At 41.1% G+C, this 14,299-nt stretch overlaps 1 protein-coding gene across 1 annotated transcript in view; it reads right to left on the minus strand.

Annotated features, from left to right (window-relative positions):
- Nucleotides 1-3,389: 3,389 nt before the first annotated feature.
- glo1 (glyoxalase 1) overlaps nucleotides 3,390-14,299 on the minus strand; it is a 27,150-nt gene continuing 16,240 nt past the window's right edge. The window contains exons 4-6 of the mRNA XM_020535649.2: nucleotides 12,528-12,595; nucleotides 7,990-8,079; nucleotides 3,390-4,430 (exon numbers count right to left, since the gene is read on the minus strand). Of these exons, the coding sequence (XP_020391238.2) occupies nucleotides 4,339-4,430; nucleotides 7,990-8,079; nucleotides 12,528-12,595 (250 nt within the window). The 3' untranslated portion in view covers nucleotides 3,390-4,338. The remainder of the gene's footprint in view (nucleotides 4,431-7,989; nucleotides 8,080-12,527; nucleotides 12,596-14,299) is intronic.

The following is a 14,299-nucleotide window of genomic DNA, read 5'->3' on the forward strand; positions in this document are numbered from 1 at the left end:
ACCCTGAGTCTTGACAATGTGGACATGGAAAGGATGTGAAAATAAAACAAAGAACTGCAGACGCTGGCGATCTGAAACAACAAAAAAAATATAGAAATTGCTGGTAAAACTCATCAGCATCTGTGGTGAAAAAGCAGACTTAACGTTTTTAGTCCAGTAACTCTTTATCATAAGTAGTAACAGCTAGGAAAAGTGGCATTTATGCTGAAAATGAGGTGGGGGGGTGGGGCCAGTGGTGTGGAGGTGAGCAGATAGATGGAGAAAAGGTGGATAGACTTGAGGATTTTTGATAGTAGGCCAGGATAGAAGAGAAGCTGAATAAGTGACAATGAGAACTGAGAGTAGGAGAGAATGGATAGGCGATGCTGAAAGCAACCCTCGTCAATTCAGGACCAGAGCGTAGGGGGAGGTAGAACAAAAGGAAGGACCAAATCAGGCTCTAAAATTATTGAGTTCTGTGTTGAGTCCTGGAGGCTGCAGGGTCCCCCAGCAGAAAATGGGATGCTGTTTTTCGAGCTTGTTCTTAGGCTTGCTGGAACACCACAGCAGGCCTGCAACAGAAATGCAGAAATGTTGGCGTGGAAACACAGTCGGGTGGTGAAGTGGCAGGCAACCGGAAGATCAGAAGAATGTTTTACGGACAGAACGTAGGTGTCCTGCAAGGCAGTCACCCAGTCTGCATTTTGTCTTCCCAATGTAGAGGGGGCCACATTGTGAACAGTGAATAGAATAGACTGAATGAAGCGCAGGTAAATAGCTGCTTCACTTGAATGATATGGCTGGGGCCTTGGGTGGAAAAGATGTTTCCTCTTGTGAGTCAGTCAAAACTGGGGTGTGAAGGGTGTAAGATAAGGGCTTGCCCTTAAAGCATGGAGCTGGGGAGAAATCTTTTCTGTCAGACGTTTGAGAGACTTTGTAACTCTCTGCCTCTGAAGGTGTTGAAAGACATTGAAATGTTTTGAAGGGATTCTTGTTAGGCAAGGGAATTAAAGTTTATCAGGGGTATATGGAAGTGTGGATTCAAAATACAAACAGCAAGCCCAAAGAGCCAAATGGTCTACTGTTCTGTTTCATATGTTTGTAAAATCATAGACTCAGATAATGCAGTACAGATGTGAGGAGCAGCAAGAGATGCTGCAGATACATTTGCAGGATCATAGAAGTTAAAGAGCAATTGGGAGTTTGTTTTTAAAATTGTAGAAGGATTTCGATCAGTCAAATTAGGGATGGCAATTGCCTCTGCTGGACACTCAGTGAGGTTTGGGGGGGTAGTGCTAAATGGTCAATGAGGTGAAAGGAGTAGGGGAGTTTCTTTGCATAGAGTTTCTGGAGAAGCCATTTTCGCTTTTTATTTAGGGGGAGAAACCAAGATAGTTGAAACAGGTCTACCGTGATCTCCAGCATTTACTGTTTACAATACAGATTTCAGCATCTGCAGTAATTTATTCCTACTATGATATATGTTTACCTTGCTGTGCCTTAAACATATGTGATTTTTGTGGAATTGGCAGAATGGATGTAATAGTTCTAAAGACAAACAGCAGTGTTTCTGGACAATTGGAAACTGGGGGATATCAAGGAGGTTGACTTGAGAGTAGTAAGATGTTGTCTTGTATTTCCTTTTACGATAACAGTTCCAAAGAACATGCACTTACAATTGATCTACAAGACTATAAGATATAGAAGCAGAATTTGGCATTCACAGCTGTCTGCAGCAGTGAATTCAACAGATTGAGCACCCTCCCCATCTCAGTTCTAAAGGGCTGTCCCTTCACTCTGAGGCTGTGCCATCAGGTGCTACTTTATCGTACTAGTGGAAACATCTTCTCTATGTCCACTCTATCCAGGCCTCTCAGCATTCTGTATGTTTCAATCAGATCGCTCCTCATCCTTCTAAATTCCAAGCGCAGATGCAGATCCTCAACGGCTTCTCATATGACAAGTCCTTCAGCTCCAAGATCATTCTTGTAAACATTTTCTGACTGCCGCCAATGCCAGCACATCCATCCTTAAATACAGGGCCCAAGATGCTCAGAATATTTAAAATGCAGTCTGATCAGTCTCGTACAACCTCAGCGATACATCTCTGCTCTTGTATTCTAGCCCTCTTGAAATGAATGCTAACATTGCATTTGCCTTCCTAACTGCTGACTAAAAATGTATGTTAATCTTAAGAGAATCCTGAACCCAGACTCCCAAAGCCTTACCAAAGTGCATAACCTCACACTTTACCAATTGTATTCCATCTGCCACTTCTTTGCCTACTCTCCTAGCCTCTCCAAGTCCTCCAACAGCCTCCCCACTTCCTCAACACGATCTGTCTCTCCACCTATCTTTCTGTCATTGGCAAACTTAGCAACTCTGTCCTTAGTTCCTTCATGCAGATTGTTAACGTATAACGTGAGTAGTTGTGGTCCCAACACGGATCCCTGCAAACGCCACTAGTCACCAGCTACCATCCTGAAAAAGATCCCTTGTATCCCCACTCTCTGCCTTCTGCCAGTCAGACAATCCTCAATTCATACCTGTACTTTGCATCCCACACCATGGGCTCTTATTTAGCAGCCTCCTGTGCAGCACCTTGTCAAAGGCCTTTTGGGAATACAAGTAGATCAAATCCATTGGCAATACTTTGTCTAACTTGCTTGTTACTTCCTCAAAAGAATTGTAACGAAGTTATCAGGCATGACCTCCTTTGACAAAGCTGTATTGACTCCACCTTATTTTTACCATGGACTCCCAAATACTCCATAATCTCATCTTTAATAACATACTCTAAAATCTTACCAATGACCGAGGTCAAAGCTAACCACTTGTATTTCCCATCTTCTGCCTCCCTTCCTAAACAGGGATGTTAAATTAACCATATTCCAGTCCTCTGGGATCCTCCCAAACTCCAGTGACTCCTGAAAGATCACCACCAATGCCTCCACAATCTCTTCAGCTATCTCCTTCACCACCCTGAGGTGTAGTCCATCTGGTCTGGATGATTTATCCACCTTCAGACCCTACAGGCTCCCCAGCACCTTGTTTGCTGATGGCTAATACACACATCTCAGCCCCCAACTCTCAAAGTTCTGGTCTGCTATTGGCGTCTTCGACCATGAAAGTTCATGTCAAGGACTTATTCAGTTCCTCCACCATTTCCCTGTTCCCCATTACCTCTCCAGCCTTATTTTCCAGCAGTTCAGTGTCCACTCTTGTCTTTCTCATTTTTTATATATCTAAAAAGACTCTTGTAATCATCTTTTATATTCCTGAACATTATTAGTCCATCAGAGTTCGTAGTTCAGTTCACACATCCACACTATAAACAACAGCTCCATGAGACTTCAAGCCAAGAAGCTTCAATTCACTGTTTAACAGGGAAGAAAAAAAAAGACAACTCATACCCTCAAAGTATTTTTAATTTATTACAGTCATGGTTCTACATTAAAGAAATTAGCTGTGAATTAATAGGAATTAAGGTTCAATTTCAGTTACTCTATGATCTGGCACATGTGACGACTCTCAAGAAGTGTAGCGAACAAGGTCCTTTCCATCACAAAGCTCAAAACAAAATACTGTTATAACAAAAGGCAAGTACCAACAATGTCAGCAGCTTTTTATAAGCAGACAGACTAGTTAGTTAGATACCTGGTCAGTCGTAGCAGATGATAACCTATAACAGAGCAAGTATACTAGGGATTAGATTGTCCAATTTTAATATGAAAACTTTTTTGGGGGAAAGCAACCTTCCTTAGTGCAAAAACTCACTGTTGATAATTTCAGACAGTCGTGGCTCCCAAGTTTATTCTTACATATGATAAACCAGCTGAGCTCAACTCAAGTCCTTCAGAAGTCACTTTCCAAGATGTTAGAATAAATTGGAAGAATAGAGGAGAGTTGATTTTCCTCATCCCTTTTTGCAGGTATGACAGTAACAGCTGCAAAATAAAATTACCTTTAAAGAAGGTGGACATGTGGGTTTACAGTCCCAAAACAAACCATCAACATGTTTTGTATTTCTGTGACAAAAAGTTAGCATGTACTTTTTCTTCCCCTAACTAACGGTTGCAATTGGGAGGTTGCGTACAGGCAAGTTAAATACTACAATATATGAAGCCTTTTATACTTTGTCAATTCTTTACATTCATGGAATATTCCAGCTGCAACCTTTCTCTGGGATTGGTTAATGTGATTTCTGGTGCATGAGGAGGTTAGCAGTGACTTCCAGAGATAACCAAAAGAAAGAAAAAGTCCCAGTTTACAAAATGTATTTCAAATATCCAGATGTCACTGATGTAAATCTAGTTGTTTTCAGGGCAAACAACTTGAGTTACTGCTCACGCCTCAAAGCTAAGGAACTATGGTGAGCATTTGGTTTGGGCTGAGAATCTCTATCCAGTATCCGTCTGGGTCCTGAATAAAAGCAAGCCCCTTCATTTTACCTGAAGCAAGACAAAATAAAAATGTGAAGCATTAGTATACATTACATTTATACCATTTACCTCTTCCCCCACCCACCCTGCCAAAGTTTTACCTGCATATCACCCCACAAGGCATCACTTATTAATCGTGAAATTTAAGCAGGGTACCCACTCACAATGAGCATTACAGCTCAACTAGATCTCGTCCTCACTCAATACATTTCAACAGAGGTCACAAGTTAATGAGGAACAGGAATGCTGCCTCATGTTGGTGCCACTCAGATGCTACATAATAGCATAATCACTTGAGGAAATAGTATTGAAACAAGTAATGGCACTAAAGGCTGACAAGTTTGTGGACCTATTGCCATATGTTTAGGATCTTAAAAGCAATGAATTTAGAGATATTGAACACACTTGTTGTAATCTTCCAAAATTTCCTGCTTTGTATAATCATCCTAATGGATTGGAAACCTGCAAATATCCCTTGTATTCATGAAAGGAGGGAGAAAGAAAGCAAGAAACTGGGACAGTTAGCCCAACATCTGTTATAGGGATAATGCGAGAATACATCAAGGAAGTAGTCGTGGCAGACACATGAAAAATCACAATACAATCAGGCAGAAACAACATTGTTTTGTGACAGGGAACCAATTTCGAGTTCTTTGAAAATGTAACCAGCAGAGTGGATAAAGAGTAACCAAAAGATGTAATGTATTTGGATTTCTAAAAGACATTCAGAAGGTGCCACAAGGTGGGGTGGCATGGTGGCTCAGTGGTTAGCACTGCTGCCTCACAGCATTGGGGACCCGGGTTCAGTTCCATCCTCGGGCAACTGTGTGGAGTTTGCACTTCTCCCAGTGTCTGTGGGTTTCCTTAGGGTCCCCCGGTTTTCTTCCACAGTCCAAAGATGTGCAGAATAAGTGGATTGGCCATTGTAAATTTCCCATAGTGTCCAGGGATGTGCAGGCAAGGCAGATTACAAATGTAGGGTTACATTCTGGTTCTGGGTGGGATGCTCTTCGGAGGGTTGATGTGGCCTGCTTCCACACTGTAGGGATTCTACGATAAAAGTTTAATACACAAGACAAGACATCATGATGTTATAAGTGATTTCAATTTGGATGCAGGATTGGCTCATAGTAATAGTCAGGATAAATGGGGCATTTTCAGGTTGGGAGCCTGACATTAATGGAGCGTCAGAGACAGGAATCAGTGCTGGCACCTCTGAATTTTAAAAAAAACAAGGGATTTGGGTTGTGCTTGCCAGCCATCATTTATTCCCCATCTCAGTTTCCCTTGACAAGTTGGTGGTCTATGCCTTAGGGAGGGGATTCTAGGATTTTGACCAGCATAAAGAATAACTTGTTAATTAGTAAAGTAGACTGAATGAGTATTAAATGAATACTTCACTTCTGTCTTCACTTTGGAGGAGGACGTTAGTAAGAATTTAGGAAGAAAAATGATGAGGTTCACGAGCAGTTTGAAATAAGGAGTGTGGTGACACTGGAGGTTTTGGTGGGTGTAGAGTTGTCAAATCACTAGGTCCAGATGAATTCTATCCCAGGCTGCGGGGGAGACAAGGGAGAAAATTACAGGGGCTCTTACCCAATTTTTTAAAATCCATTTGGGTCTCAATGGTGCCAGACTGGACAACAGCTGCATGTATGGAACGAGCTGCCAGAGGAAGTGGTGGAGGTACGTATAATTACAACACTTAAAAGGCATCTGGATGGGTATATGAATAGGAAGGATTAAGAGGGATATGGGCCAAATGCTGGCAAACAGGACTGGTTCAGATTGGGATGTCTGGTCAGTGCAGATGAATTGGACCAAAGAGTCTGTTTCTATACTGTATGACTCTGACTCTAAGAACAGTGGTCGAGATAAATCAGGGAATTAAACACCAGTGAATCTCTCATCAGTGGCAGAGAAAATATTGGGAGAAAAATTATGGAGAGAATTAATCCTCACTTGGAAAAGCAAGGTTTAATCAGGGATAGTTGACACGGCTTTGTCAAAGAGAGGTCATGCCAACCAAATGTAATTGAAATTTGCGGATGTGACAACATCTGTAAATGACAGTAGTTCAGTTGATGTAGTTTATGGATTCCAGCAAAGCCTTTGACGAGGTCCCAAATGGGAGACCGATAAAGAAGGTAAAAGCATTTTGAATCCAGGGTAACTTGACAAGTTGGATTCAAAAATCGGCTTAGTGACAGGCGACAAAGTGGTGGTTTGTTTGTGTGACTGGAGGCCAGTGTGCAGGGGGCACCATGGGGATCAGTACTGAGTCCCTTCCTGTTCATGATATGCATAAACAGTAAGAGGAGAATATACGGAGGAGGTGGAATGATACGCAAGTTTGCAACGACACAGAGATTGGCTGGGTGATTGACAGTGAAGGTGGTGGTCTTGGGTAACAGGAGGATTAGTCAGATGGGCAGATAAGTGGCAGATGGAAGTGGCAAGTGTGAGGTGAAGCTCTTTGGAAGAAGTAACAAGACAAGGAAGTACTCAATGAAGGGCATAACACTAGCAAACTCAGAGGAACAAAGGGATCTTGGGGTGCTGTTCCACAGATCTTTGAAGGCAGCAGAACACGTTAATAGGGTAGTTAACAAAGCATATGGAACACTTGCCTTTATTAATTGTGGCATACCTTATAAGAGCAGAGAGATTATGTTAGAGCTGTACAAAATTTTGGTGAGGCCACGGCTGAAGAACTGTGTGCAGTTCTGGTCACCAGAACATAGAAAGATAGTGATTGCACTAAAGGGGGTCCAAAGGAGATTCACCAGGATGTTGCCTAGGATGGAGCATCTCAGCGATGAAGAGAAGCTGGATAAGCTGTGGTTGTGTTCTTTATTCTGAAATATCTCCCTACATGTCTACCGTTGCTTCTCTATTGACACATCACCTATTCCCATTCACTTACTAGTTCAGCTCTCATGCCCAAGTTGCTTTTATTTTTAAATTCAATCATGGCATGAGAGCATCATTAGCTAGACCAGCATTTATTGCCCATCCCTAAATGCCCAGAGGGCAGAGAAGAATCATGACACTGCTCTGGTTCTGGAATCACATGTAGGCAAGATCAGATAAGGATGGCAGATTTCCTTCCCCAAAGGACATCAGTGAATCAGATGGATTTTTACATGCCATTACACCAGCATGTTTTTTTAAACCAGTTTTTTTTTTATTGAATCTGCCATGGTGGGATTTGAACGCATGTTCTCAGAACATTAGCCTGGGATTATTGGGATCACTAGTCCAGTGATATTACCGCTGTGCCACTATCTCCTCATCTTTAAACACTAGCCTTCAACCCAGGTCGTCTTCATTTGAAATTGCATGTAAAATTTAATCACATGGTCACTTATTTGTATCCTTATTCTGAGGTTATTAATTAATCCTGTCATGACATTTACCAATTCTAACTACTATCTGGTTGGTTACAGAATGTGTGGCTCAAAAAGAACCTGCTCAAAAGCATTCTATGAAAACAAAAGAAATCAAATGATTGTCAGGAATATACAAGAGGAAGATGTCCCTTGTGAAGATTTGCTGGATTACTCACCATCATCTGGCTTCTTTACAAATTTTACTCCAAGCTCCTCAAAACGTTTGCATGCAGCATAAACATCAGGGACAGCAATACCCAGGTGACCTGCAGGTAAGATTAGTCCAAGTAACATTGATGACACTGATCATTGGATTGTTTGAGTGTACATTTCCATAAGAACAGCACAGTTCTTGACACCAACAACCCATCTTGTCCTCAAGTTCATGTGCAGCATCTAACACATACTTTCATTAGAAACCAGTGTTAGCTACCTCCAAATATCTGGCTCACAGCAACTTGAATAAACTCAGGAGCAGCTCATCTGTGATGTGACGTGAAACAGGTATAATATTCATAGAATCATGGAATAGTTACAGCAGAGGAGGTGGCCATTTGATCTATCATGTGCCAACACTCTCCAAGAGAGACTGATTCCATGTAACCTTGCAAATTTTTCTTTAGATGCTTACCCAAATTCTTTAATATTCATTCCTAAACCTCTTTGTAGCACATTCTGCACTGGAGAAGCTGGAATCTGAAATCCACTGCAGTGCAGCAAAGATCTCCCTCTAATTCTTCAGCTATCACCTTCAATTGGTCTCCTGTTTCTCCAAATTTCTACTAATGGGAACAGTTCCTCTGTCTAGAGACCTAATGATTTTAAATACAATCAAATCTGTCAATCAGTGTCTTCTCCCAAGACGGCAACCCCAGTTTCTACCATCCATCCATTTAACTGGGTCACTCATTGTTGGAACCATTTCTGTAATGTTCTCTGCACCCTCTCCAAAGCCTTCAGATTATTTTTAAAGTGTGATACCAAGAATTAGACAATATTGTGACAGAGGTTGATCTAGAGTTTTATGAATGTACTTCATAATTTCCTTAGTTTTGTACTCCATACCTCTAATTATAATGCCCAGGATCCTTCAAATATTTGTACATTCCCTAGTCCGTTTCTGTTTCTAGAATCGTCCTTATATTTAATAATTCATTTTCACATTCTTCCTGTCAAAATGTATACTTTCACATTTTATTATTGTGTTAAAGATGTTAACCTCTCATGAATCCACCAATTCCTCCAGTCTGCCTCTGTCTTCTTGGAAGTCAATATCTATCTTTCACAGTTCACAATACAAAGTTCTGTGTCACCTGCAAACAATGAAATTGAAGATTGACGCAGAACACAGTGGAGGAAGGGAACAGATGTATCAAAATAAAGATAGAAATTATCCTGTAATTTCAAAGGTTTCTTCAACTCCTCATTTTCAATTGTTTATTACACTGCTCAGTTTTCCAAGTTAAATCAATCGCAGTTAAAATGACTCAATGGTGGCCAAGTATTCGTCTGAGTATTCTTTGTAAATCAGAGACGATTGGAGAAGTAGAAAGGAACAAATTATGCTGTCGCTGCTGATCACTGTCTAATATTAGTAGACAGAAACCACAGCAGTTAGCACAACGCTCCTCTCTCAAAAGGAATCTGATATCCTCCCCTTCCCTCCCCTAAAACATACACTGCTCACTGCTTGCTTTCCTTGCTTGGAGTATTGAGACCATTTAACACATTAAAACCACATTCTCCAGATGCTGTGAATCTGAAATAATAATGTTGGAGAAAGTCAGATCCAGTAGGATCTGTGTAGTGAGGAACATGGTCACATTTTGTCTCCAACATGACTCTTCAGAATTGAAAGATGTCGGAAATTTTTTTGTTTAATATACGTTTCAGAGGCTCCAGAGGTTCGAAGGGAAAAGATGGCATAGAGGCCCTGCGCTCAAGTAAATTAGAGCTGGAGTAGGCCATTCAGCCTCTCAAGTCTGTTCCACCATTCAATGACATTATGGCTGATCTGAGGCTTAACTCCATGCCTTTTGCTCATATCCCTGAAAACCTTTGCTCAACAAAAAATTATTTATCTCGTATGTAAAATTAACAACTGATGCAGCTTCTACTGCTGTTTGTAGAAGAGAGTTCCAAACATCTACAACCCTTTTTGTGTACAAGTGCTTTCTAATATCTCTCCTAAATGGTCTGTCCCTAATTTTCAGACTATGTCCCATTCTTCTGCAATCCCCAATCTGTGGAAATAGTTTATCTTTACCTATCCTGTCTTTTCCTGTTAATATCTTGGAGTCTTCAATCAGATCACCCCTCTATCCTTCTAAATTCTAAAGAACACAGGCCTAATTTGTATGATCTATCTTCATAACTTAACCCCTAAAGTCCAGGCATCATTCTTATAAACCTGTGTATTCTCTCCAAGGTCAATATATCCTTCCTAAAATGTGGTGCCCAGATTTGCTCACACTACTCCAAGTGGGATCTAACCAGGGTTTTGCATAACTGCACACAACTTCTGCATCCCTGTACTGCAGTTCTCTAGATATAAATACCAGTATTCTATCAGCTTTCTTGATTCTTTTCTGCACCTGGCTGTGACATTTTAAAGATTATGCACCTGAAACCACCTTTGGACATCCACTGTATTAAACATACATTTTGGGAAGTGCCCTAATCTATCCTTTTTCGGTCCAAAATGGATAACCTCATCGCTTTCTTACATTGAACTCCATCTGCCACACATTCCCCCGTTCAGTTAAGTCTATCAATATCCCTTTATAATTTAATGGTATCATCTGCACTGTCCACAATGCCACCTAACTTTGTGTCATCTCTACTCCCCTCCCCAAAAGCCTTATCTTGTTTATTTTGCTACCATTCTCCCCCTTGATTTAGAACCATTTCACATATTTTTCACCACCATAAACACCACTTCGCATTTGCACTGGGTCTCCACACCAGCTGTTCCCCTAGTCCCTCCTCCACCTCTGTACAAACATCTTTCAGTTCTGAAGAATCACCGCGCTGGACTTAAAACATTACCTCAGTTTATCCCTCCACAGATGCTAACAGACCTGCTGAGTTTCTCCCGCGTTCTTTGTGGTTTATAGATTCGTAGAATCTCACAGCATGGAAAACAGACCCTTTGGTCAAACTAATCCATGCTGACCATGTTCCCAAACCAAATTAGTTCCACTTGCCTGTGTTTGGCCCATATATCTCCAAACCTTTCCTATTCATATATTTATCCAAATGCCTTTGAAATGTTCTAACTATACCTGCATCCACCTCTTCCTTTGGCAGTTCATTCCACACATGAATCACTGTGCAAAAAGTTGCCCCTCATGTTTTTTACACCTTTTTTCTCTCACCTTAAAAACATGCCCCCACCTAGTCTTGAAATCCCCACCCTAGGGAAAAGACCCTTGCTATTCACCTTCTTTATGCCCCTCATGATTTTATAAACCTCCAAGAAGTCACCCGTCAACCTGCCACGATCCAGAAGAAAAAGTCCCAGCCTATCTTTATAACTCAAATCTTCCATTCCTGGCAACATCCTGGTAAATCTTTTCTGAACTCTCTCCAATTTAATGATATCCTTCCTATATTAGGGTGACCAGAACTGTACACAGTACTCTAGAGGAGGCCTCACCAACGTCTGGTACAACCCCAACGTGATGTCCCAACTCCTTTACTCAAAGGTCTGAGCAATAAAGGCAAGCATGCTAAACACTTTCTTAATCACCCTGTCCATATGTGACTCTAGTTGTCTCTGTTCTACAACATTACCCAGGGCCGTACCATTAATTGTACAAATCCTGCCCTTGTTTGTTTTACTAAAATGGAATACCTTGCATTTATCCAAATTAAACTCCATTCCTCAGCCCATTGACCCAATTGATCATGATCTCATTGTACTCTTAGATAACCTTCTTCACTGTCAACTAAACCACCAATTTTCATGTCATCTACAAACTTGCTAACCATGTCTTCTCTATTCTCATCCAAATTGTTTGTATAAAACGAGAAACAATGTGATATCCCTTTCCTACTTCTAAGTTCTATCCATATAGCTTCACTGAACAATCCTACAGAAATATCACAGCAATGTTTTACTTAATCAAAAACATCACTTCCCCTCTTCGCTTGCCTCCCTTTCTATCCTTCCTATAGTGTCTTAAGACCCAGAACATTGAGCTGCCAGTCCTGTCCTTCCCTCAGCCAAGTTTCTGTAATAGCTATGACGTCCCAGTCCCATCTTCCCATACATGCCCTGAGTTCATCAGCTTACCCGCAAGACAGCTTGCACTGAAATAAATGCAGTTTAGTTATTCAAAGTTACCTTGTTCTCTGACTTGCTCTTGTCTGCCTTTTCTAATTAACTTGCTCTTTTTTAATTCAAAGCCATCCTCGACTGCATTTCTATTTTCACTGCTATATAGGAACAACTAGTTTGAAGGCTCCTAAAATAGAACTAGCAAATTTCCATGCCACAATATTGGTCCCTTTCCAATACAGGTGAAATCCATTCCTTCTGAGCAGTTCTTTTCTGCCTCAGAAGAGATTCCAATGATCCAAGAATTGTCAGTCCTACCGAGAAATGTCATGTCACCAATGCAGGACCTTGTTGATCTGTTGAGTACAATTATTCTTTTGCTGACAGGCTCCTCACAAAAGTTTCAAACAATGGAAACAAAATAAAACTTACCAAAGCCTCTAGGATCAGAGTTCCCATTATGATAGGCTTGGTTCTCATCACTCTCAGTACCCCAGTTGCTGTAAGACATAAAGGGGGCTTTGAGGGCTTTTGATAACATTATTACTTTTTGCAAATATACAGCATTTCATTGTACCATCAAATCTCTCATGGCGCAACCATAACCAGCTGTGCAACCTTTTCCAGTGCCATGTCCCAGCCAGTGCACCCATTCCTTTCCCTGCTACTCCTCAGGTAGGTGCAGTGTTCAACCATTTGGATTCTCTCCTCTAGAATTCCTCCCCTAAAACTCTTAGCTTTGTTAATCTCTCTGCTTTTAAAAGACATACTAAAATCAAGTGTGCATTCGTTAACAACTTGTAACGTCCCTTGAACATACAAAACTACCCTAATGCATAGTGAAAGTTTTAATACAAAAAATAAATTGCTAAGTTGGTAATCAAAACCTTGGTCGGAGGTACATTTTAAGAAGCATCTGAAACGAGAGGGAATTTAGCTCTCATAAATCCTAACTTTTTTGCCAACACCCTCGGAGCCCTGTGCGGACACTGAAGAGAATTTCTGTAGTCTTTGTGGCGTTGGCTCTCCCCCAGTACTGTTATTTTTGGAATTTCAAGATATTATTAGAATAACAATAAAGGCCTGACTGCACTAGAGGAATTAGGGGAGTTACAGGTGCAAGAACAAGCCACAAGGGTAGTGGTAGCAATGGAAGAGGAGTCATAATCCTGAACAGAGGACATAGGAAGCAGCACTACGCCAGAATCGAAGCAGCAGAATGTGGGAGCAGGAACAGAAATCTCAAATGGGAGAAGCATGGCATAATCACCGAACCTATCATAATACAAAATCTGGAAGCATTGCAAACTTCAAAAGGGCAAGTTAATGGGATGGGTAAATAGGTGGCAGGCAAAGTTCAATGAGGCGATGCATTTTAGTAAGAAGAACATGGATAGACAATACAAAATAAGGGGTACATTACTTGAAGGGGTGCAGGAACAGGAGGAAATTAGTGTGTTATTCACTGAAGGTGGCAGGATGGATGGGGAGAACAGTTCATATTGCATGCAGCAGCCTGGGTTTTATAAATAGGGGCACAAGAGTACAACAGTAAGAAGGCAATGCTGAACTCATACAAAAAAACTTTTTAAACCTCAATTCAAATATTGTGTACAATTCTGAGTGCCGACTATGGAAAGAATGTGAAGCCATTGCAGAGTGTGTGGAGGAGGTTTATAAAAATGCTTACAGGGATCAGAATCTTCAGTTCTAAGGATAGATTGCAGAATTTGGGACTGTTCTACTTGGAGAGAAGGAGGCCAAGAGTTGGTCTGATAGAAGTTTTCAAAATCATGTGAAGTATGGATAGAGCAGATAAGGAGAAATTGATCCTTGTACAGGCAGGAACAAAAATGACAGGGCACAGATTTAAAGTGATTTGGAAACAAAGCAAGTGTGATGTGAGAAGAAACATTTCACATGAGTGGTTCGGGTCTGGATTGCACTGCCTGGAAGTGTGGTGGAGGCAGAGTCAATTGAGGCATTTGATGTTTCTATTTATATAATAAATGTGCAAGAGTATGGGGGGGGAGGCAGGAGAATGGCACCAACTCAATGCTCATTGGGAGACCTGATGCAGTAGAGATTGTCCAAGTGACTTCTGTCTGTGTTGTAACGATCCTGTGATCTATATCCGCCCGCAACTTCCTTATGTTGTTGTCACAACATACTTTCCTACCTGAGATAACAAGGTGTAGAGCTGG

This window comes from Rhincodon typus, chromosome 5 (genome assembly GCF_021869965.1).
Source record: "Rhincodon typus isolate 14 chromosome 5, sRhiTyp1.1, whole genome shotgun sequence".
Classification (NCBI taxonomy): Eukaryota; Metazoa; Chordata; class Chondrichthyes; order Orectolobiformes; family Rhincodontidae; genus Rhincodon; species Rhincodon typus.